The sequence below is a fragment of the Erpetoichthys calabaricus genome, chromosome 10 (assembly GCF_900747795.2).
Source record: "Erpetoichthys calabaricus chromosome 10, fErpCal1.3, whole genome shotgun sequence".
Lineage (NCBI taxonomy): Eukaryota > Metazoa > Chordata > Cladistia > Polypteriformes > Polypteridae > Erpetoichthys > Erpetoichthys calabaricus.
The window spans coordinates 14,318,921-14,341,185 of NC_041403.2; the positions used below are offsets into that span (position 1 = coordinate 14,318,921).

General features: G+C 42.9%; 2 protein-coding genes across 2 annotated transcripts in view; one reads left to right on the top strand and one right to left on the bottom strand.

Moving 5' to 3' along the window:
* LOC127529381 (uncharacterized) overlaps nt 1-5,045 on the bottom strand; it is a 159,810-nt gene extending 154,765 nt beyond the window's left edge. The window contains exon 1 of the mRNA XM_051932756.1: nt 4,370-5,045. Coding sequence (XP_051788716.1) covers nt 4,370-5,041 — 672 coding nt within the window. The 5' untranslated portion in view covers nt 5,042-5,045. The remainder of the gene's footprint in view (nt 1-4,369) is intronic.
* Nucleotides 1-22,265, top strand: part of lrp8 (low density lipoprotein receptor-related protein 8, apolipoprotein e receptor) — a 485,237-nt gene that overhangs the window by 220,907 nt on the left and 242,065 nt on the right. The window lies entirely within an intron of this gene.

The following is a 22,265-nucleotide window of genomic DNA, read 5'->3' on the forward strand; positions in this document are numbered from 1 at the left end:
ACATTCTGTAGCTCCACCCACATGGACCCTGAGTAAACTTAGAGAGGAGGGGCCCCACCTCCTGTAGCTCCACCCACAAGGAACATGAGTAAACTTAGAGAGGAGGGGCACCATCTCCTGTAGCTCCACCCACATGGAACATGAGTAAACTTAGAGAGGAGGGGCTCCACCCACATGGAACATGAGTAAACTTAGAGAGGAGGGGCCCCACCTCCTGTAGCTCCACCCTCAGGGAACATGAGTAAACTTAGAGAGGAGGGGCACCACTTCCTGTAGCTCCACCCACATGGAACATGAGTAAACTTAGAGGAGGGGCCCCACCTTCTGTAGCTCCACCCACATGGAACATGAGTAAACTTAGAGAGGAGGGGCACCATCTCCTGTAGCTCCACCCACATGGAACATGAGTAAACTTAGAGAGGAGGGGCCCCACCTCCTGTAGCTCCACCCTCAGGGAACACGAGTAAACTTAGAGAGGAGGGGCCCCACCTCCTGTAGCTCCACCCACATGGAACATGAGTAAACTTAGAGAGGAGGGGCTCCACCCACATGGAACATGAGTAAACTTAGAGAGGAGGGGCTCCACCCACATGGAACATGAGTAAACTTAGAGAGGAGGGGCCCCACCTCCTGTAGCTCCACCCTCAGGGAACATGAGTAAACTTAGAGAGGAGGGGCACCACTTCCTGTAGCTCCACCCACATGGAACATGAGTAAACTTAAAGAGGAGGGGCCCCACCCACATGGAACATGAGTAAACTTAGAGAGGAGGGGCACCATCTCCTGTAGCTCCACCCACATGGAACATGAGTAAACTTAGAGAGGAGGGGCTCCACCCACATGGAACATGAGTAAACTTAGAGAGGAGGGGCCCCACCTCCTGTAGCTCCACCCACATGGAACATGAGTAAACTTAGAGAGGAGGGGCCCCACCTCCTGTAGCTCCACCCACATGGAACATGAGTAAACTTAAAGAGGAGGGGCCCCACCCACATGGAACATGAGTAAACTTAGAGAGGAGGGGCACCATCTCCTGTAGCTCCACCCACATGGAACATGAGTAAACTTAGAGAGGAGGGGCTCCACCCTCAGGGAACATGAGTAAACTTAGAGAGGAGGGGCCCCACCTCCTGTAGCTCCACCCACATGGAACATGAGTAAACTTAGAGAGGAGGGGCCCCACCTCCTGTAGCTCCACCCACATGGAACATGAGTAAGCTTAGAGAGGAGGGGCACCATCTCCTGTAGCTCCACCCACATGTAACATGAGTAAACTTAGAGAGGAGGGGCACCACTTCCTGTAGCTCCACCCACATGGAACATGAGTAAACTTAGAGAGGAGGGGCCCCACCTCCTGTAGCTCCACCCTCAGGGAACACGAGTAAACTCATGAGAGACAGAACACAATAAATCAATAGTTAACCAAATCAACAGAAGTAACAGAAGAACATGTCCTAGTTTTCTTTTTTTGTTTGTTTTAAAGTAGATCTGAGCCTCGGCACAATCCTTGGACCTCATGGTGTGGTTTTTGCTCACCAGTGGCACCTTCCACAGACAGCTGTGTGCCTTTTCTAGTCACGTCCAATCAATTGGATTACCCACAGGTGGACTCCAAACTGAATGGGAATCACCTGAGCCAGATTTCCAGTGTCGTAGCAGAGGGTCGGACTACTTGTGTTGGTGTGAGATTTCATTTTTTTTTTTTCATTTTTAATAAATTTGCATACATTTCAGAACTCCCGTCCTTGCTGTGTCATTCAGCAGTATTGAGTGTTGCTTGATGAGGTAAAATAAACTTAAATGATTTTAGCAAAAGGCTGCAACAGAACAAAATGTGTGAACAATGAAGGACTCAGCATACAGTATATGAGAAAGGAGCTATATAAATAAATTGTATTCTATATTTATTATTGCATTTTATTGTCATATTGTCACACTCCATTCTAGCATTATACCAGTTCCCTTGACCCCATGTTTGTGTAAGTCGGCCCAGTGAAGGACTGGTGTCCTGGTTCTGGCCTCCTGTGCAGTGCTGCCCCCTGTGGGCCTGATTTGGATTAGGCAGGATTCAGAATCCTAGAAGTATAAATGATTATTGAGTGAAGAACTGGGTGTTTGAGACCCCAAGGAGCTGATCCAGGTGATGTGGCCATACCCGGAAGTCACCAAGGTGCTCCAGTCTCGGCACACAGTGGATAGAAAGGAGTGGCAGAGTCCATGGTGGCACATATCCGCACAGATGCCCTTCTCCTGCACCGCCCACTTCATTATGAAGAACGCCAGCTGAGTGCTTTAGCTGCACTAGTGGTGCCTTCAAGTGGCATAGGGAAAAAAAAATCAAATAAGACGACACCCAGTCGCAGCTTTTAGTGATTTCACTGGAAACGCGAGCCTTGGCACCACGTTGTGTGGCCTTTCAGTCACTGGAGCGGCGTCTTTAGCTCTTCTTGTGTGTTTTCCCATAAGACAGACGGTGGCGCAGATTTGGGGGCTTTTATTAGGAAAAGCATTCTGATGCTGGAGGATGACACACAGTAATTACTATTACAACGGCTTTGCTATTATCCATCCATTACTTAGTGTGCTTACGCACCTCAGGGGGCTTTACTGCTATTATCGCAGTGTATATTTTTATTATTTATATAACTTTTTTTTGTTATTTTGAACATTTTTTTTTGCTTCTATGATTTTTATATTGTGGGTGGCAGAGCTGTTAGCTGTGCTGCCTCCCAGCTGGGATGACATCAAGTCCCAGCGTTGGCACAAACTACATGGAGTTTGCACGTATGCATGTCGCACATTGCCCCCCACCACCTCCCTACCTCCCCCAGTACTCGTGTTTTACACACACCTGGTGGAGCCCCATGTGCTCTTGTTCAATGCAACATGGCAGACTGAAGAAATGTAACCGAATGCTTTAATCAGCGAGGATCACCAACGTCTGTCTGTCTGTCCGCTTTTCATGTTTCAGGTTTTTTCTATAATTTGCTGGAACATTCCGGTGATTTTGCGACTTCTCTCATCATGCTATGCATCACAGTTCGCTTGCAGGAGTGATATATTCACGCTAATCTCTGAGCAGAGAGAAACTCGCTAATAGACGAGGAAGGTGAACACATCGGCAAAACGAAACCTCTGATGAAAGAAAAACTCGCTTAGCTGCTGATAGACAAGGGAGGTGAACACGTCGGCAAAATGAAATCTCTGAGGAGAGAGAAACTTACTTAGCCGCTGATAGCACAAGCTTACCTTGTGATTTTGTTGTGGTTTTGGGTCTGCCAGACCCCTTGCTGTTTTCTCATTTTGATGATGGAGGTCACCATACTCGCTGACGCCTTGGCTTTCTCTGCAGAAGAGCTCATCCAGCTGTATTCTGTAATGCATGCAGCACTAAAATGCATTGCATTTGTTATTCTAACAGGCGGCGCATGACAAACATTTGCATTTCTGTATGTTTGTGATGCACCATCTGTTGGAATGACAAGTGCCATGCACATGTCTATATTATATACTATTTGGCATGAGATTTGTAAAATGCTTGTGATGCACCATCTGTTGGAATGACAAGTGCCATGCACATGTCTCTGTTATATGCTACTTGGTATGAGATTTGTAAAATGCTTGTGATGCACCATCTCTTGGAATGACAAGTGCCATGCACATGTCTCTGTTATGACATTCGGTATTAGATTAGTACAATGTTTGTGATGCACCATCTGTTGGAATGACAAGTGCCATGCACATGTCTCTGTTATATGCTACTTGGTATGAGATTTGTAAAATGCTTGTGATGCACCATCTGTTGGAATGACAAATGCCATGCACATGTCTCTGTTCTATGCCATTTGGTATGAGATTTGTAAAATGTTTCTGATGCACCATCTGTTGGAATGACAGATGCAGTACATATGTCTCTATTCTATGCCATTTGGTACGGGATTTGTACAGTAGAAGCAGTATTATTGTTTGCAATGCACCATCTGTTGGACCAGAAGTGACGTCATGGAGGCTTGCATTATTATTACTTTATTAATCCCAAGGGGAAATTCCCATTCTCCAGCAGCAACATACTGATAAAAACAATATTAAAGAGTGATAACAATGCAGGTATACAGACAGATAATAACTTTGAATAATTTTAACGTTTACCCCCCAGGGTGAAATTGAAGAGTCGAATAGTTTGGGGGAGGAACGATCTCCTCAGTCTGTCAGTGGAGCAGGACGGTAACAGCAGTCTGTCGCTGAAGCTGCTCCTCTGTCTGGAGATGATCCTGTTCAGTGGATGCAGTGGATTCTGCATAATTGACAGGAGCCTGCTCAGCGCCCGTCGCTCTGCCACAGATGTCAAACTGTCCAGCTCCATGCCAACAATAGAGCCTGCCTTCCTCACCAGTTTGTCCAGGCGTGAGGCGTCCCTCTTCTTTATGCTGCCACCCCAGCACACCACCGCGTAGAAGAGGGCGCTTGCCACAACCGTCTGATAGGACATCTGCAGCATCTTATTGCAGATGTTGAAGGACGCCAGCCTTCTAAGGCAGTATAGTCGGCTCTGTCCTCTCTTGCACAGAGCATCAGTATTGACAGTCCAGTCCAGTTTATCATCCAGCTGCACTCCCAGGTATTTATAGGTCTGCACCCTCTGCACACAGTCACCTTTGATGATCACGGGGTCCATGAGGGGTCTGGGCCTCCTAAAATTCACCACCAGCTCCTTGGTTTTGCTGGTGTTCAGGTGTAGGTGGTTTGAGTCGCACCATTTAACAAAGTCCTTGATTAGGTTCCTATACTGCTCCTCCTGCCCACTGCTGATGCAGCCCACGATAGCAGTGTTGTCAGAGAACTTCTGCACGTGGCAGGACTCCGAGTTGCATTGCAAGTCTGATGTATGTTGGCTGAACAGGACCGGAGAAAGCACAGTCCACTGTGGCGCTTCTGTGCTGCTGACCACAATCTCAGACCTGCAGTTCCCAAGACGCACATACTGAGGTCTCTCTGTAAGATAGTTCACAATCCATGCCACCAGGTATGAATCTACTCCCATCTCTGTCAGCTTGCCCTTGAGGAGCAGAGGTTGGATGGTGTTGAAGGATCAGTGCACGTCGCCACCCCCTGGTCTGGTGTGGAGTTACCTTCCTTCGAGCCCTTTAACTGCCTCACATGTGTGACAAAATGTAATTAATTATTATTATTATTATTTAAAGGAAAGACCTACACCTTTAAGGGTCTTCCTTTATTCGTTGCCTTTTTGCCACCATTATGATGTCAATATACGGTGCCATGATAACGCATCAGAGGGGGCAGCAACACGCGGTCTTCTAGGACTGCTTGATACAGATGGAGGGGTTTGCGAGTAATCACCATAACTCGGGACACCTGCAGGAATTGTTCCGGGTTTCATTAACTCGCACTGCTGCAGAAAAGCTGTAAGATTTTAACCCTTTACTTGTTTCTTAAAAAAAAAGTCTTTTTGTTTTACTCAAAAAAAGTCCTTTTCAGTTTTTGTTAACCTCTGGCAGTTTACTGCTTCCCTTTATTCCCTAAACCTGAACTGCTTTAACTTGAGGTGTTCAGAATTCATGTCCTATTCAGAAATGGCTGTGATGTCCTAGTAGTGAACACAAGATGCTTTCTAATGTTATTTTATAACATTGTGTGGCTGAAATCCCAGCTTGAGTAATGTAAGGATTCCTGTGCTGCTGTTCTTTGTTGCCTGTGGAGGGTCTCTGGCTATTTGGAGTTCCAGTTTTGTAAACATACCAGAATGAGGATTTAAAATCCTTGCTGAAGTCTCAAGCTAAAAGTTTGGTGGGGGGCTGGAGGGGGTCATCTGAACATGACTGACAGTTGCAGTGACTTGAGCCCACCAAAGAGCATAACATAAAGGGTGTGAGGCCTACTAAGAGTCTCATAAAGCAGGTCAGGACCCTCAGCAGCCTATCCATATATGGCCTCACCCAAGGCGGGACACCCCCGAACATCACGAGCAGCCTGCATCCGCAGCAAAGTCAAAAATTGTAAAGTGGTGCATCTAGAAACATTTTAATGGGAAAGTTTTAAAATCAGAAACTTTTTGTACACCCCCCCCCCAACAGTATGGGGTTGTTGTTGTATGGGGAATCCCCTTGAAGATTAGAGCGGCTTGATGCTTTGCCGGTCAATCCAAGATCCATTGTCTCCCTTGGAAGTGATTGATGATTGGTTAGGTGACTCCATTGGACTTACATCGATCATGTTTGGGGAGGGGCGTGGCTTCTGAATTGAGTGGGGTGGTCTAGCCCCTCTCCAGATGTAGCTTTGCCCCCATTACAAACATTAACCCTGCTTTTACAAACCCCATACCGAACGGCATATAACAGTGACATCTGCATTGCACTCTGCATTCCAACAGATGGTGCATCAGAAACATTTATGGCAATGCATTTTATCACTACAAATGTTTATCCTGCGCCATCTGTTGGAAGAACCAATGCAATGCATTTTAGTTCTACATGTGTAACAGAATACATTGAATGTTACAAATGTTAACTGAGGTCGACGTTGATGTCTTAGATGGGTAGCGTGGCTAATTATCATATTCATAATCATATCTAGATGGGGGTCATCCTTGCAGTGTATCTTGACGTGACTCTCTGAGCCACCCAGCTCACACGATGTAGAAATGTGTGCAGTACTTGTAAAGATGCTGTGATATTACTGTGAAAGGCACTATATAAAGTGAACTCCCTGTCCTGATTCGGAGTGAGCCACGCCACCCGTTCCCCATAAGCCTGTGTTTCAGTGGTAGACGATTTGTGCCTCGCCAATTTGATATTTGGGACGGCCAACGTCCCACTGCTTGACCGTACACCAGACACCTCACCTGCCAGCTGGCCAGTTGTTAAGAACGTTTTTGTTTTTAATGTTCGTTCCCAATAATGCTAAATAATTTTGAAGTTTTCCATTCTTTAGGAGGTTCGTAGTTTTGTTTATGCTGGCAGGTGAGGAAAAATAAAAAGACCAGCCGTCAAAAATGTGAAGAAACGCCAACAAGAGGCGGCCAAAAAAAAAAAAAAAATCAATGCTGTCCGTCTTTGAAGTTGCCATATGCATGTCGACATCAGAGCTGGATGGGCCAAGCATATATTATTCTTTTTAATCGATGAAAGGAATACAGTCCCCTGAAGATAATTAGCAGACAATCACGGGGCCGGCGAGCTCAGGCACGGCCTTTGATCCCAGGCTGCGTGTCCTGCCAGGACTTACTGTGGACTCTGAGAGGGGGGGATCCAAGAGCAGCCCATCATGTGAGACGTGTGCCTTCTGGGGAGGGGGGGGGGGGGGGGGGAGATCCATGAGCAGCCCATCATGTGAGACGTGTGCCTGTCTTTATTGGTGGATTCTTTCTTAATGGCCATTTAATAAAGAAATCGGCCTCCTGTTGCTCGGTCATGGGGCCAATATCTGGATATCTTTAACATGATGACTGCTGGGATCATTTATTATCGGGACACCACAGTGTTATGTCTGTGCAATGTAAGAAAAACCCACACACAGTCATAAAGAGTTGGGGGAGGGGGGTGTGTAGGGGGCATCCACAGGCAGACCCCATGTGATTGAAAACAAAGTACGGGTTATAAACACTGTAGCCCCGGGTGCAGGAATGACAGACGGGTCAAGCAAAACGAAAAGTTGGGACAGCGACCAGGTCGGCCCGTGTAATGGTGTTTGTCCAAACGAAAAAGTCACTCGGGCACAATGAGGGTTAACATGTAAATGAGGGTCATCCCTTGGCGCTCCGTTAGGGTCCTGCTCCATGCTCCCATGTGTTCACCTTTGAGACAATGCACAAATGGCAGCACAGTGTCTTCTGATGCCGCTTTTACATAAGCCCATTGTCTGTAAGTAATCAACGAGAGTTGGGACACCTGTAGGAATAGTTTGCTGTCCCAGTGCGTGACACACAGCGATCTGTGAGCACCGTCTTTCAAATGCAGTTCTGGTGACGATTAGCGGCAGATGCTGATGTACACTAAAGCCTGAAGACCCGTTGGACAGTACATTTTGACATACCTGTAACGCTGGCAACATGCCATCCACTGTGCCCTTTGGCACAGCCAAACACAATAACCCCTTTTTACCAACAATTCAAGTCTGTTGTAAAAACCAAGCACCGCTTGGCACACCAGAACTCCTCGTCACTCTGTGAACCTCATGGCACACGACACAGCTATTTGTGGGACGGTATTCATACTGCGGTGCCCTCTCTTGTTGGCTTTGTCACCTCTTACACCTCTTTTGTGTGGAGAGTTTATAAGTGACAGTATAAATATGGCAGCAGTTACACTATGCCTTTATCTCTGAGTGGATTAAAAACTTATGTTGCTGTTCATGGTCGGATTTGTGTTTGGGTTACGACCCCCTTCGGTATTTGACTCTCGATTTCGTCTGGTGTTTTCTTGTTTTCTGATTTCATCCCCGATATTCAGACCCCCAGCCTACTCTTAGACTGAGAATATCTGCCAGCTCCCGGCTGATATGTCTCCTGCTGCTCCTGTTCTTATTTCTTATTCCTTTTTCCCTTTGGGATTCCTTTTGTGCACAGAATAACTCGCTGCCTAATATGTCTTCCCGTCTTCAGAAAATTTTTGACAGGGCTCTTCTTTCATGAATTGTAACTTTGAGGTAAGGACGTTATTTCAGATAAAGAAGAAGGCAATTTCAAGGTAAGGTGACGACAGTCACTGATGATGGCAGCGGTGCCATATCGCATGTTAATTAGTACATGTAAGAGTTTCACTGTACTCAGCACATGTGGCAGTACTGACCCGATGAACCTATGATTGATCACACATAGAAAAGGGATGTTTAATTTATTAGTTTACTGCTGTGTTTTTCCCTTTATTTATTAACTAGTTGTGCTAACCCATCTAAAACAGGTTGAAATCTCAGTAATCAACATGAACCTCAGCATTTGCAGTGCAGTTAATTGCATTTGTCATTCCAACAGATGGCACGTCGCAAACATTTTTGTAGTAATAAAATGCATTTCTATGAATGTCTGCAATGCGCCATGTAGTAATAAAATTCATTGCATTTGTCATTCTGACAGATGGTGCATCACAAACATTAATACTGCTTTTACAAATCTCATACCAAATAGCATATAACAGAGACATGTGCATTGCATTTGTCATTCTAACAGATGGCACATCACAAACATTCACAGAAATGCATTTTATTACTACAAATGTTTGTGATGTTCCATCTGTTGGAATGACAAATGTATTCTGTAATGCATGTAGCACTGAAAGGCATTGCATTTGTTAAATATGCAGTGATAAATTGCATTTTTATATATGTTTGTGATGCCCCAATGCCATACACACGTCTCTCTGTTATATGCTATTTGGTATGAGAATTGTAAAAGCAATATTAATGTTTGTGATGCATCATCTGTTGGAATGACAGATCCAGTACATATGTCTCTGTTATATGTCATTTGGTATGGGATATTGTACAGTAGAAGCAGTATTAATGTTTGCAATGCACCATCTGTTGGAGTGACCAATACGATGTTCTGTTATACGCCATGTGGTATACAATTTGTAAAAGCAGTGTTAATGTTTGTAATGCACCACCTGTTGGAATGACAAAAGCAATGCATATGTCTCTGTTTTATGCCATTTGGGATGGGATTTGTAAAAGCAGTGTTAATGTTTGTGATGCGCCACCTGTTGGAAGGACAAAGGCAATGCATATTATGATAATAAAATTTAACCGTTTCCAAAAAAGTTGGGACACTGTGTGAGATGTAAATAAAATAGAAAGTGGCAAAATCATTTAAACCCATATTTAATTGAAATGTGAACAAAGACAACATTGCTGCACCTGAGTCTCACCAACTCTGTCAGTAAGCAAATGATTGTTTGTCAGAGTGTGGAGAGCTCTTGATACCGGTGTGATGTGAAAATGTGATGGGAAGACATCATGGAGGCATGTAATCTGACATCCTCAAGGCAACGAGATCGGTGCTGATGGTCGTCAAAATTTGGCATCCCTTCTGACTAGAGGATGTGCAATGTAACACCAACTTTTATTAAAGCCTTTCATAATGATGGCAGCACACCTGAGTAGTCGATGGGGCTTGTAGGCTCCACCACTTTGACTCCATTTTATAAAATACAAGTAATCCACCTTAAGAAACTAAGTGTCTGTGTGTCTGTCTGCACCGTCCAAGTGCTATGTCTCAGTCATTTTAACCAATGGCACATCACAAATATTCGTACTAATAAAATGCATTACATTTGTCATTCCAACAGATGGCACAGCACAAACAATTGTATAAATATGTTGTATACAGTATGTTTGGCATGGGATTTGTAAAAGCAGTTTTACTATTTGTGATGTCGCAATCTGTTGGCATGACGCATACAATGCAAATGTCTCTCTTGTATACCATTGAGTAGGGGATATTTAAAAGCATTGTTAATGTTTGTGATGCACCATCTGTTGGAAACAACAAATACTCAGGCCTCTGTTATATGCCATTTGGTATGGAATTTGTAAAAGCAGTGGTAATGTTTGTGATCCATCATCTGTTGGAATGACAAAATGCAGTGCTTATGTCTCTGTTATATGCCATTTGGTATGGGATTTCTAATAGCAGTATTAGTGTTTGTGATGTGCCATCTGTTGGAATGACAAATGCAATACATTTTATCACTACAAATCTGGGAATGCTTCAAAAATTCTGGGTTCCTGAAAAATATTCCTGCAATGGGAACACACCTTTGGACACCGTGTGCTGTGCACCACCATGTTAAATAATGTGTGCGCATACAATGACATCATCACTACCAGCCAACAAGTGTTGTACGTCATGTAAGCATAACTGGCAACACCTCACATATATTAAAAGTGATTAGCAGGCATAAAGACATGAACTACAGGCACCAAAATTCTGCATGACAAAAAACTCTCTGTGACTGACGGGAGTCACTGTCGCAGCTTATCTGTTCAGCAGCCATGACTGTTATTAGCTTATCTATTGATTTGTTCCTGGGTTTGTGGCATTTGGACCCACTTACCAGCTGCACAAGGGGTCTGCAGGCAGTCGTGACATCGGCAGCCATTGTGCCAAAGGTGTAGTCATAAGCTGCTGATGGGCATTTAGCAGGAGAGCCGACTGGCGCGCCGTGTGCAGTGGTGACACTTTGTCCCTAGCAGAAGTAATGTGATGATTCTTGGCAGCAGCATTAGGAGACTAATCCCTGGACAAAGTTAAGCGGGAGGGTGGGCTTTGTCCAGGAATGTGCTTACCTGCTTGCCCGCCTTCACTTTACTGCTGCCACTGTTCTGTTCGATGAATTTCAACGTGATGTTCTTACTGGAGTTTATTTTCGTAATCCGCGGCTACACAGAAGCCTCGCCGTGTGCTGTGTGGAGGCGCCAAACCCGCCACCCCCACCCTCACCCTGCTCTTTTACTGCTGCGCTGTGAGGCTTTGTGACAGACACTGAGAACTGAAGCCATCGCTCCCTCTGTCGCGCTCTCTCGCTGAGCCCCCACGAGGAATGTTTTCTTTTAATAAAGGAGGATTAGTTACGGCAACCTCGACTGATGTGCAGTGTGGAACAGGGGACCGGCTTAGCACAGCTTTCAGTGGAGGTGTAGGACCGATCATAATAAAAGTGGCACGTGTACCCCCTGCCACACCTCAGAAACCCGCCTTATCTGGGAGGACACATGTGCTGCTTTATTGCATAGGGGGGCAGACGTATTGGCTCCTTCCATGATTAGGAGTTCTCCATTGCCAGGCCATCTTATTGATTAAAGTGATGTGTTGTCATTAAGAAGAAGTAATTAGGATTCCAGTTATAAAACAAACCGCTGCGAAAGCCTAAAGCCCACTGGGACCTCCAGGAGCAGAGTGTGAGACCCCCACATCAGGGCTTTACAGCATCAGCACGTGGACACATCCGGTCAGTTTCACTTTCTCTGAGAAGGCCGGGCCGTTGTATTGAGCTGCAGCAGCTCGGCTCGTACTGTAAACCGGGAGTCGGCAGAGGAAAAATATGGAATATGTAATATAATATCTGTTATATAAAGCTGTTTTAGAACATGGGTCCTTCCATTCTGTATATCTATTATATAGCGCCTTTCATTCTGTCGGTCATATGTCTGAAAGCAAAGAGAAAGACAATTATGTAATAGTGCTCAGTCTATTATATAGTGCCTTACAATCTATCATAGAGAGTCTGTCTGTTACTGTATATCCCACCTTTATACAACATGTAATGTTCTGTTTATCTATCTATCTATCTATCTATCTATCTATCTATCTATCTATCTATCTATCTATCTATCTATCTATCTATCTATCTATCTATATACAGTGCATCCGGAAAGTATTCACAGCGCATCACTTTTTCCACATTTTGTTATGTTACAACCTCATTCCAAAATGGATTAAATTCATTTTTTTCCTCAGAATTCTACACACAACACCCCATAATGACAACGTGAAAAAAGTTTACTTGAGGTTTTTACAAAATTTATTAAAAATAAAAAAAATGAGAAATCCCAAGTACATAAGTATTCACAGCCTTTGCCATGAAGCTCAAAATCGAGCTCAGGTGCATCCTGTTTCCCCTGATCATCCTTGAGATGTTTCTGCAGCTTCATTGGAGTCCACCTGTGGTAAATTCAGTTGACTGGACATGATTTGGAAAGGCACACACCTGATATAGAAGGTCCCACAGTTGACAGTTCATGTCAGAGCACAAACCAAGCATGAAGTCAAAGGAATTGTCTGTAGACCTCCAAGACAGGATTGTCTCGAGGCACAAATCTGGGGAAGGTTACAGAAAAATTTCTGCTGCTTTGAAGGTCCCAATGAGCACAGTGGCCTCCATCATCAGTAAGTGGAAGAAGTTCGAAACCACCAGGACTCTTCCTAGAGCTGGCCGGCCATCTGAACTGAGCAATCGGGAGAAGGGCCTTAGTCAGGGAGGTGACCAAGAACCCGATGGTCACTCTGTCAGAGCTCCAGAGGTCCTCTGTGGAGAGAGAAGAACCCTCCAGAAGGACAACCATCTCTGCAGCAATCCACCAATCAGGCCTGTATGGTAGAGTGGCCAGACAGAAGCCACTCCTTAGTAAAAGGCACATGGCAGCCCACCTGGAGTTTGCCAAAAGGCACCTGAAGGACTCTCAGACCATGAGAAAGAAAATTCTCTGGTCTGATGAGACAAAGATTGAACTCTTTGGTGTGAATGCCAGGCGTTACATTTGGAGGAAACCTGGCACCGCTCATCACCAGGCCAATACCATCCGTACAGTGAAGCATGATGATGGCAGCATCATGCTGTGGGGATGTTTTTCAGCAGCAGGGACTGGGAGACTAGTCAGGATAAAGGGAAAGATGACTGCAGCAATGTACAGAGACATCCTGGATGAAAACCTGCTCCAGAGCGCTCTTGACCTCAGACTGGGGCGACGGTTCAGCTTTCAGCAGGACAACGACCCTAAGCACACAGCCAAGATATCAATGGAGTGGCTTCAGGACAACTCTGTGAATGTCCTTGAGTGGCCCAGCCAGAGCCCAGACATGAATCTGATTGAACATCTCTGGAGAGATCTTAAAATGGCTGTGCACCGACGCTTCCCATCCAACCTAATGGAGCTTGAGAGGTGCTGCAAAGAGGAATGGGCGAAACTGGCCAAGGATAGGTGTGCCAAGCTTGTGGCATCATATTCAACAAAACTTGAGGCTGTAATTGCTGCCAAAGGTGCAACGACAAAGTATTGAGCAAAGGCTGTGAATACTTATCCATCCATCCATTTTCCAACCCGCTGAATCCGAACACAGGGTCACGGGGTCTGCTGGAGCCAATCCCAGCGCACAAGGCAGGAACCAATCCTGGGCAGGGTGCCAACCCACCGCAGGACGCACACAAACACATCCACACACCAAGCACACACTAGCGCCAATTTAGAATCGCCAATCCACCTAACCTGCATGTCTTTGGACTGTGGGAGGAAACCCACGCAGACAACATGCAAACTCCACGCAGGGAGGACCCAGGTGTCCCAACTGCGAGGCAGCAGCGCTACCCACCGTGTCGCCCGTGAATACTTATGTACATGTGCTTTCTCAATTATTTTATTTTTAATAAATTTGCAAAAATCTCAAGCAAACTTTTTTCACGTTGTCATTATGGGGTGTTGTGTGTAGAATTCTGAGGAAAAAAATGAATTTAATCCATTTTGGAATAAGGCTGTAACATAAGAAAATGTGGAAAAAGTGATGCGCTGGGAATACTTTCTCGATACTCTCTATCATATAGTGCCTTCTTATCTATCTATCTATCTATCTATCTATTTACTATCTATGTATATTGTGCCATTTTCATCTATTATATAGTGCCTATAACATGAATCTATCAATTATGTAGTGACTTTCACATGTATATACCTTTATACAGTGTCTTTCATATCTATCTATCTATCTATCTATCTATCTATCTATCTATCTATCTATCTATCTATCTATCTATCTATCTATCTATCTATCTATCTATCTATCATTTATATAGTGCCTTTCATATCTATCTATCCCCCAGCTCAGTTTATACCATAGGAGGAGACCCCCGACGGTGTGTGTAGACTTCACTGTCCAGAATGTGAACTTTGGGATCAAATATTTGTAGTCATCACTTTGCCGCCAGTCACACTGTGCATATTTGTTTCTAGCGCCTTTCACACCTCTCCCTTCGCGCTGCGTAGTGTTTAATGAGTGAGGTGTAGTTATGAGGAGTGTGGACGTGCCCACCTCGCTCCAATGCTTTCTCTTTGTCGGCCTCCAACGCTTCCTTGCACTTCAGGAGCATCGGGAAGGCAGAGCACAGCAATGGTCAGCAGGACTCCTTAGTGCTGGGAAAAGTCAATAATCAGCAGCCCAGTTGTGGGTGCCTCAGGTCTGCTCCTGTTGTACTTGGACCGAGTGGTCAAGCGGCTGACGTGCCGCTGTTTAATCTCCCCGGTAACCGGTGTGGCCTCATTACTGGCAGGAAATCAGAAGTTGGAGGCTCCCAAGGAACTGGCCCTTGCACAATGGCCTGTGGGGGCCGGGGGTGAGGGGTGGTCTTGTTCTCAGATGCCCTCTCATTGAGCTGATGACAAGGCCTCGCTCTTAAGACTCTGTAATTAATTTTTAGTCGGCCTAAGTGACTGCAAAGTATGCAATTGTTTTCAGCTCTGTCTGGAAGTCTCGACTTCTTTACTCGCCATTTCTATTGTTTGCTCGCTTCATCCCAGCTGTTCATTGATGGGGGTCCTGGGAACAGCAGACTGGTGAGACTGTTAGGGTCTGTGAAGCTTTAAACTAGGCTGCTCATAAACAAGTCTCTCGTTACTTTATGATGGATGCCATCTTGATTCGCTGTATCTGAATTGAGGACCCCTTTATAATAGGAGGGTTAGATAGCGCGGCCTTGTACATTTATGAGCAAAATGATGTCATCCAGTAATACTTTGCCAGTATGACAATCGGGCATTCATCCCCACCCAGAAGAAATGGGTGCAGGTCTCTTTGGAAAAGCCTTACGCTGGAAAAAGAGAAGGAAGTCAGGCTGAGCAAAGCCCACTCTGGAAAATGGAGGGTCTCGTGGCTGGTATGTGAGGGGGCAGAACAACTCGTGTGCCTGTGGCCTGGCAGACAGGGTGACATCTGAGAAATACCCGGCGGTAAAGTGCGACCGTAACACTTCTGTGTCTGACCGTCCATCAGGAGGGGGACAGAGACGGCAGTAGGGGTGGCTCTCCACATGCAGCCCCTTTCAGATCGACCTCTGTCTCTGTCTGTCTTTTGGTGCTTTTCATATCTACAGTGCCTAAAAATAACTCTTCACTCCCTGAGAGGTTTTCCCATTTTCTTGTTACACAACATTGAACCCCAGTGGAGTTAATTTGGTGTTTTTTGACACTGATCAACAGAAAAGGACTCTTTAATGTCAAAGTGAAAACAAATCTCTACAGAACTGTCTAAATGAATTGCAGGTACAAAAACACAAAAGATCTGATCTCACAAGAATTCACCTCCGACACGTCACTGTTCAGTAGATGGCAGGCGGTGTGCTCAGGTCTCTCCTTCCCTCTCAGCTCTGACGTTTCTCCCACTTTCTTCCCCTTTGCCACGCTGGGCTCAGCTCTGTCAGGTGGTGTGGTGGTCCTGAGTGAGCAGCCTATCTCAAGTGCAGCCACAATTTCTCCATTGGATTGAGATCTGGACCCTAACTTGGCCAATCTGGAAGATCCATATTTTTGTTATGAAGTCATCCTCATGTAGCTTTGCTGAAGCGCCATCTGTTGGAATGACAAACATAATGCATATGTCTTTGATACATGCCATTTGGTATGGGATGGTAGAAGCAGTGCTGTTTTTGATGCGCCACTGGTAGAAATTACAAAAGCAATTACATTTTATTACTGCAAGTATCGGTAATGTGCCATATTTAGCTACTAGCAGTGCTACCCAATAAAGATGGGTGGAAATCTCAGTAATCAATGTAGGCCTCAGTGTTAACGTTTGCAGTTTACTATCTATTCAAATGTATTATGTAACGCGCATAGTAATAAAATGCATTGCACTTGTCACTCCAACAGATGGCACATTACAAGAATCTGGATTAATAAAATGCATTACTACAGATGTTTGTGATATGCCATCTGTTGGAATGACAAATATAACGCATTTTATTACTACAAATGCTAGTGATGCGCCATCTGTTGGAAAGGCAAACAAAATGCATATGTCTTTGACATATGCCATTTGGTATGGAATTGTACAAGCAGTGTTAATGTTTCTGATGCGCCATTGGTAGAAATGACAAATGCAATGCCTTTTGCTACTGCAAATATTGGTAATGTGCCATCTGTTGAAACAACAAATGGAATGAACATGTTTCCGTTATATGCCATTTGGCATGGGATTTGTAAAAACAGTTTTAATATTTGTGAGAGCACCACCTGTTGGAATGACAAAGTGCACGTCTCTCTAATATGCCATTCAGTACGAGATTTCTAAAAGCAGTGTTTAAAGTTTCAGATGTTCTATCTGTTGGAATGACAAATGCAATACTTATGTCTCTGTTGGTGTTATGCTTTGGTTTGTTGTCTTGCTGGTTCCAGTCGAAACTTTGAAGGGGATCAATATTTTTATCTATCATTTATATAGTGCTTTTCATCTATCTATCTATCTATCTATCTATCTATCTATCTATCTATCTATCTATCTATCTATCTATCTATCTATCTAAGAGAGGGCACTATATAATAACTATGAAAGGCACTATACTGTATAATAGATTGATTGACTGATTGAACTTCATTTCCACTTTACGTGTCCATTCGGCCGGCTGGGTTCTTTCCACGGTGGCACATCCTAAAGTGCCCGTCTCAGATGCTGTGTTGAGCCACCTGGCGTTTGACGTGTGGCGGGCGATGGCCATGCTAAGCCCTTTCGAATGTGTGAAATCAGGGTGCGTATTTGACAGCATGTTGCCTCCAGCATTGTTGAAGGATTCACCCGAGGGACACGGCTTAACAAATCGCCGGCTCTCCTAGCCCTAGGCTGTGCGTTTTTTTTTTTTTTTTATTATGGTAATTATTGTCTAGTAAGGTCTGTTAATGTTAAGACTGAAGACCTGAAATTGGCAATCAGACTGGTAATCGTTACGCTGCAGAGCTGGAATTGAAGCCCAGAAGCGGCAGGAGAGTCACGAGTCTGTCTTTGAATAATTGATCGGGTGGTGACACGGCTGCTTTCTTACGGCTGTAAGGTGCACATCTCAGCCCGCTTGCTGTCTGTGTGAAGTCTGCATGTTCTCCTTGGGTTTTCCTCTCACATGACAATGGCACAGCAGCATGAGCCGCCATGGCCAACCCGTACTTTAACTAGCACGTGGCTTCTTTGGATGTTGAGTTCTTCCACCAGATGAATGCTGTTGTATTTACTGCCCCACGTGCCCGTGGCACATTGCCTTGGAGTCTGGAGGCTTTAGTGAGTGTTCAGGGTGGCTTGTCCTCCAGGCATTAAGGAGATGTCAGCTCACACAAACCATGAGAAAGCCTAGAAATCAGAAAAATGCTACCCGGCAATCATCTTCAGTACCAAAGATGGATAAAAACAGAAAAAAAAACATTTAAACTCTGACTCTTTAAAAATATTGAAGAGCAAGAAGATTGCAGCTAAAATCGCAACCTGGAACACACGAAGCCCATCTGAATACCAAATTCAAAAACTACAAAGTCAACTCAAAGATTCTGAAACCTGAAAATCCACAAACATGCTGACAATGTGGAGGGCCTGAATATCTGCCTGGGATGTATAAGTTGGGGGGATGAGGGTGGGTGTCGGTCCTCCAGCTCAAACGTCACACAGAGGTCCCCCCACAATGAAATTCCACATAAAGGACACAGGGCAAAAAAATAGATAAGTGTCTGAGTATCTGTGTGTACGTCAGGTTGATATGTCTTTCTCATTCCAACATATGGCACTTCAGAAGCATCAGTAGTAATGAAATGCATTTTGCATTTGTCATTCCAACAGATGGTGCATCACAAACATTGCCACTGCTTTTTCAAATCCCATACCAAATGGCACATAACAGAGGCATGTGCATTGCATTTCTTGATTCCAACAGATGGTGCATCACACACATTACCACTGCTTTTACAAATCCCATACCAAATGGCATACAAGAGAGACATTTAATTGCATTTGTTATTCCAACATATGGCACATCACAGACATTAGTAGTAATAAAATCACAAACACATTGCTTTTTAACATCTTCTACCAAATGGTATATAACAGGGACGTATCATTGCATTTGTCATTCCAGCAGATGGCGCATTATGAACATTAACACTGCTTTTACAAATCCCCTACCAAGTGGCATATAAGAGAGATATTTGCATTGTCTGTGTCATGCCAACAGCTGGTGCATCACAAATACTAAAACTGCTTTTACAAATCACATGCCAAACAGCATATAACAGAGACACACATGCATTCCATTTGTCATTCCAACAGATGGCACATTGCAGACATTTGTTATAGTTAAATGCACTGCATTTGTCATTCCAACAGATGGTGCATCACAAACATTAACACTGCTTTTACAATCCCATACTAAATGGCATATAACAGAGACATAAGTATTGCATTTGTCATTCCAACAGATAGAACATCTGAAACTTTAACACTGCTTTTAGAAATCTCGTACTGAATGGCATATTAGAGAGACATGCACTTTGTCATTCTAACAGGTGGTGCTCTCACAAATATTAAAACTGCTTTTACAAATCCCATGCCAAATGGCATATAACAGAAACATGTTCATTCCATTTGTTGTTTCAACAGATGGCACATTACCGATATTTGCAGTAGCAAAAGGCATTGCATTTTTCATTTCTACCAATGGTGCAGTAGAAACATTAACACTGCTTGTACAATCCCATACCAAATGGCATATGTCAAAGACATATGCATTTTGTTTTCCTTTCCAACAAATGGCGCATCACTAGCATTTGTAGTAATAAAATGCGTTTCATTTGTAATTTCAACAGATGGCATATCACAAACATCTGTAGTAACGCATTTTATTAATCTAAATTCATGTGATGTGCCATCTGTTGGAGTGACAAGTGCAATGCATTTTATTACTATGTGCGTTACATAATACATTTGAATAGATAGTAAACTGCAAACGTTAACACTGAGACCTATACTGATTACTGAGAATTCCACCCATCTTGATTGGGCAGCACTGCTAGTAGCTAAATAAACCAGTACAGTAATGAACCTTATCCTTATGGCCTGTATAGGGCATCTCACACTTCAAAGCCACCAACCGTAACTAAGGCTTTGACTCAGAGAAGACTTCTCGATGTGGTGCCCGATACGTGTACTACAAGTCAGGGGATGTTGTACTCCAGCTTTATAACGTTCAAGTGAGGCCTCACCTGGAGTGCTGTGTGCAGTTTTGGTCTCCATATCACAGCAGTGCTAGAGAAAGTCCAGAGTGACGAGCGATGAGGCCGATTCAGGACTGAGAACTCGGAGTTATGAGGAGAGGCTGAAGGAGATGAGCTTAAGGGAATGGAGATTACAAGGCAGTGAGTCCAGTGGAGCGAGGCTGTTAGTTTAAAATGAGTTCACCCAGAACACGGGCACACAGCTGGGTATTTCAGTGCCACATAAAGAACCAGAGACACTTGGAGTGAATGACCAAGCCGTGCGGTGGAGAGCAGGACTTTAGGGACCTTCAAACCTCGACTTGATGGTTTTTTGGAGAAATCTCGGTGAATAGTTGAGCAAGTTCGGTGGGCTGAGTGCGCATTTATCCACATGCGGTTTTTCCCGTGTGCGGTTATATGACCGTGCGCTTCTTTCTGGTCACCGGCCGTAGTGATTCGCAAACTGACCGTTAAATACGACGGTGAGGCACGATGGTAAAGGCAGCAACCTGCAACCCATTATGGTTGGCGACCTCCACTCTCAAAAACTCTGCTTTAGAGTGTCAAACGATAGACTTTAGGGCAGCTTGAGAGCACAATTTGTAATAGAAAGTCTCTCTAGTTCAACATCGCCGTTCATTTGTTTCACTGTGCTGAAGCCGATGATGTTGCGGCTTTTCATCGTGGGGTGTGCAAGATTAGCCGACCGCAGTCACTGATCTCATCGCCACTGCACCGTGTCCGATTACAGTGGCAAGCTGTGTTAGCATTTAACTCCTTTAATTTGATATCTGCGTTTCAAATATTGATGATATGAGTTTTAAAATTGTTATTAGCACTTAGAAATGTGATATCCATCATCTAAAATTAAATATCATGCTTTTAAAATTTGATATCAAGTTTTAAAAATTCGATATTGCATTTTTAAAATTTGATATGATAGCTTAAATGCTAATATAAATATATATACATTTTTAACTCTCACATCATATTTTGTCATTTTGAGGTCAAGTTTAGGAAATGTGTATCAGGTTTACAAAATTTGATATCACACTTTAAAAATTTGATATCGATGGTTGAGGGTTGATTTGTTTCAAACCTAGTTCCGTTAAACTTGACTTGCTTGTATGGAATGTTATTTGATTTTAATTTGAAAAGCTCAATATCATATTCAAAAGGGTGATATCAATTTATAAAATCTTGAAATCAAATTTAATAGCATGATATCAAATTATAAAAACTTGGTATAAAATTTCAAAAGCTCTGTATCAATTTTCAAAAGCCTGATATCAAATTATAAAAACTTGAAATCAAATTTAATAGCATGATATCAAATTATAAAAATTTGAAATCAAATTTAATAGCATGATATCAAATTATAAAAACTTGGTATAAAATTTCAAAAGCTCTGTATCAATTTTCAAAAGCCTGATATCAAATTATAAAAACTTGAAATCAAATTTAATAGCATGATCTCAAATTATAAAAATTTGAAATCAAATTTAATAGCATGATATCAAATTATAAAAACTTGGTATAAAATTTCATAAGCTCTATCAATTTTCAAAAGTGTGATATCAAGTTATAAAATCTTGACACCAAATTTACAAGAGTGATATCAAATTATTAATACTTTATCAATTTCAAAAGTGTGATATCAAATTATAAAAACTTGAAATCAAATTTAATACCATGATATCAAATTATTAAAACTTGATATAAAATTTCAAAAGCTCTATCAGTTTTCAAAAGTGTGATATCAAATTATAAAATCTTGACACCAAATTTACAAGAGTGATATCAAATTATTAATACTTGATATCAATTTCAAAAGTGTGATATCAAATTATAAAAACTTGAAATCAAATTTAATAGCTTGATATCAAATTCTAAAAGCTCTGTATCAAATTTCAAAAGTGTGATATCAAATTATAAAATCTTGACACCAAACTTACAAGAGTGATATGAAATTATTAATACTTAATATCGAATTTCAAAAGTGTGATATCAAATTATAAAAACTTGAAATCAAATTTAATAGCATGATATCAAATTATTAAAGCTCTGTCAAATTTCAAAATTCTGATATCAAGTTATAAAATCTTGACACCAAATTTACAAGAGTGATATCAAATTATTAATACTTTATCAATTTCAAAAGTGTGATATCAAATTATAAAAACTTGAAATCAAATTTAATAGCATGATATCAAATTATAAAAATTTGGTATAAAATTTCATAAGCTCTATCAATTTTCAAAAGT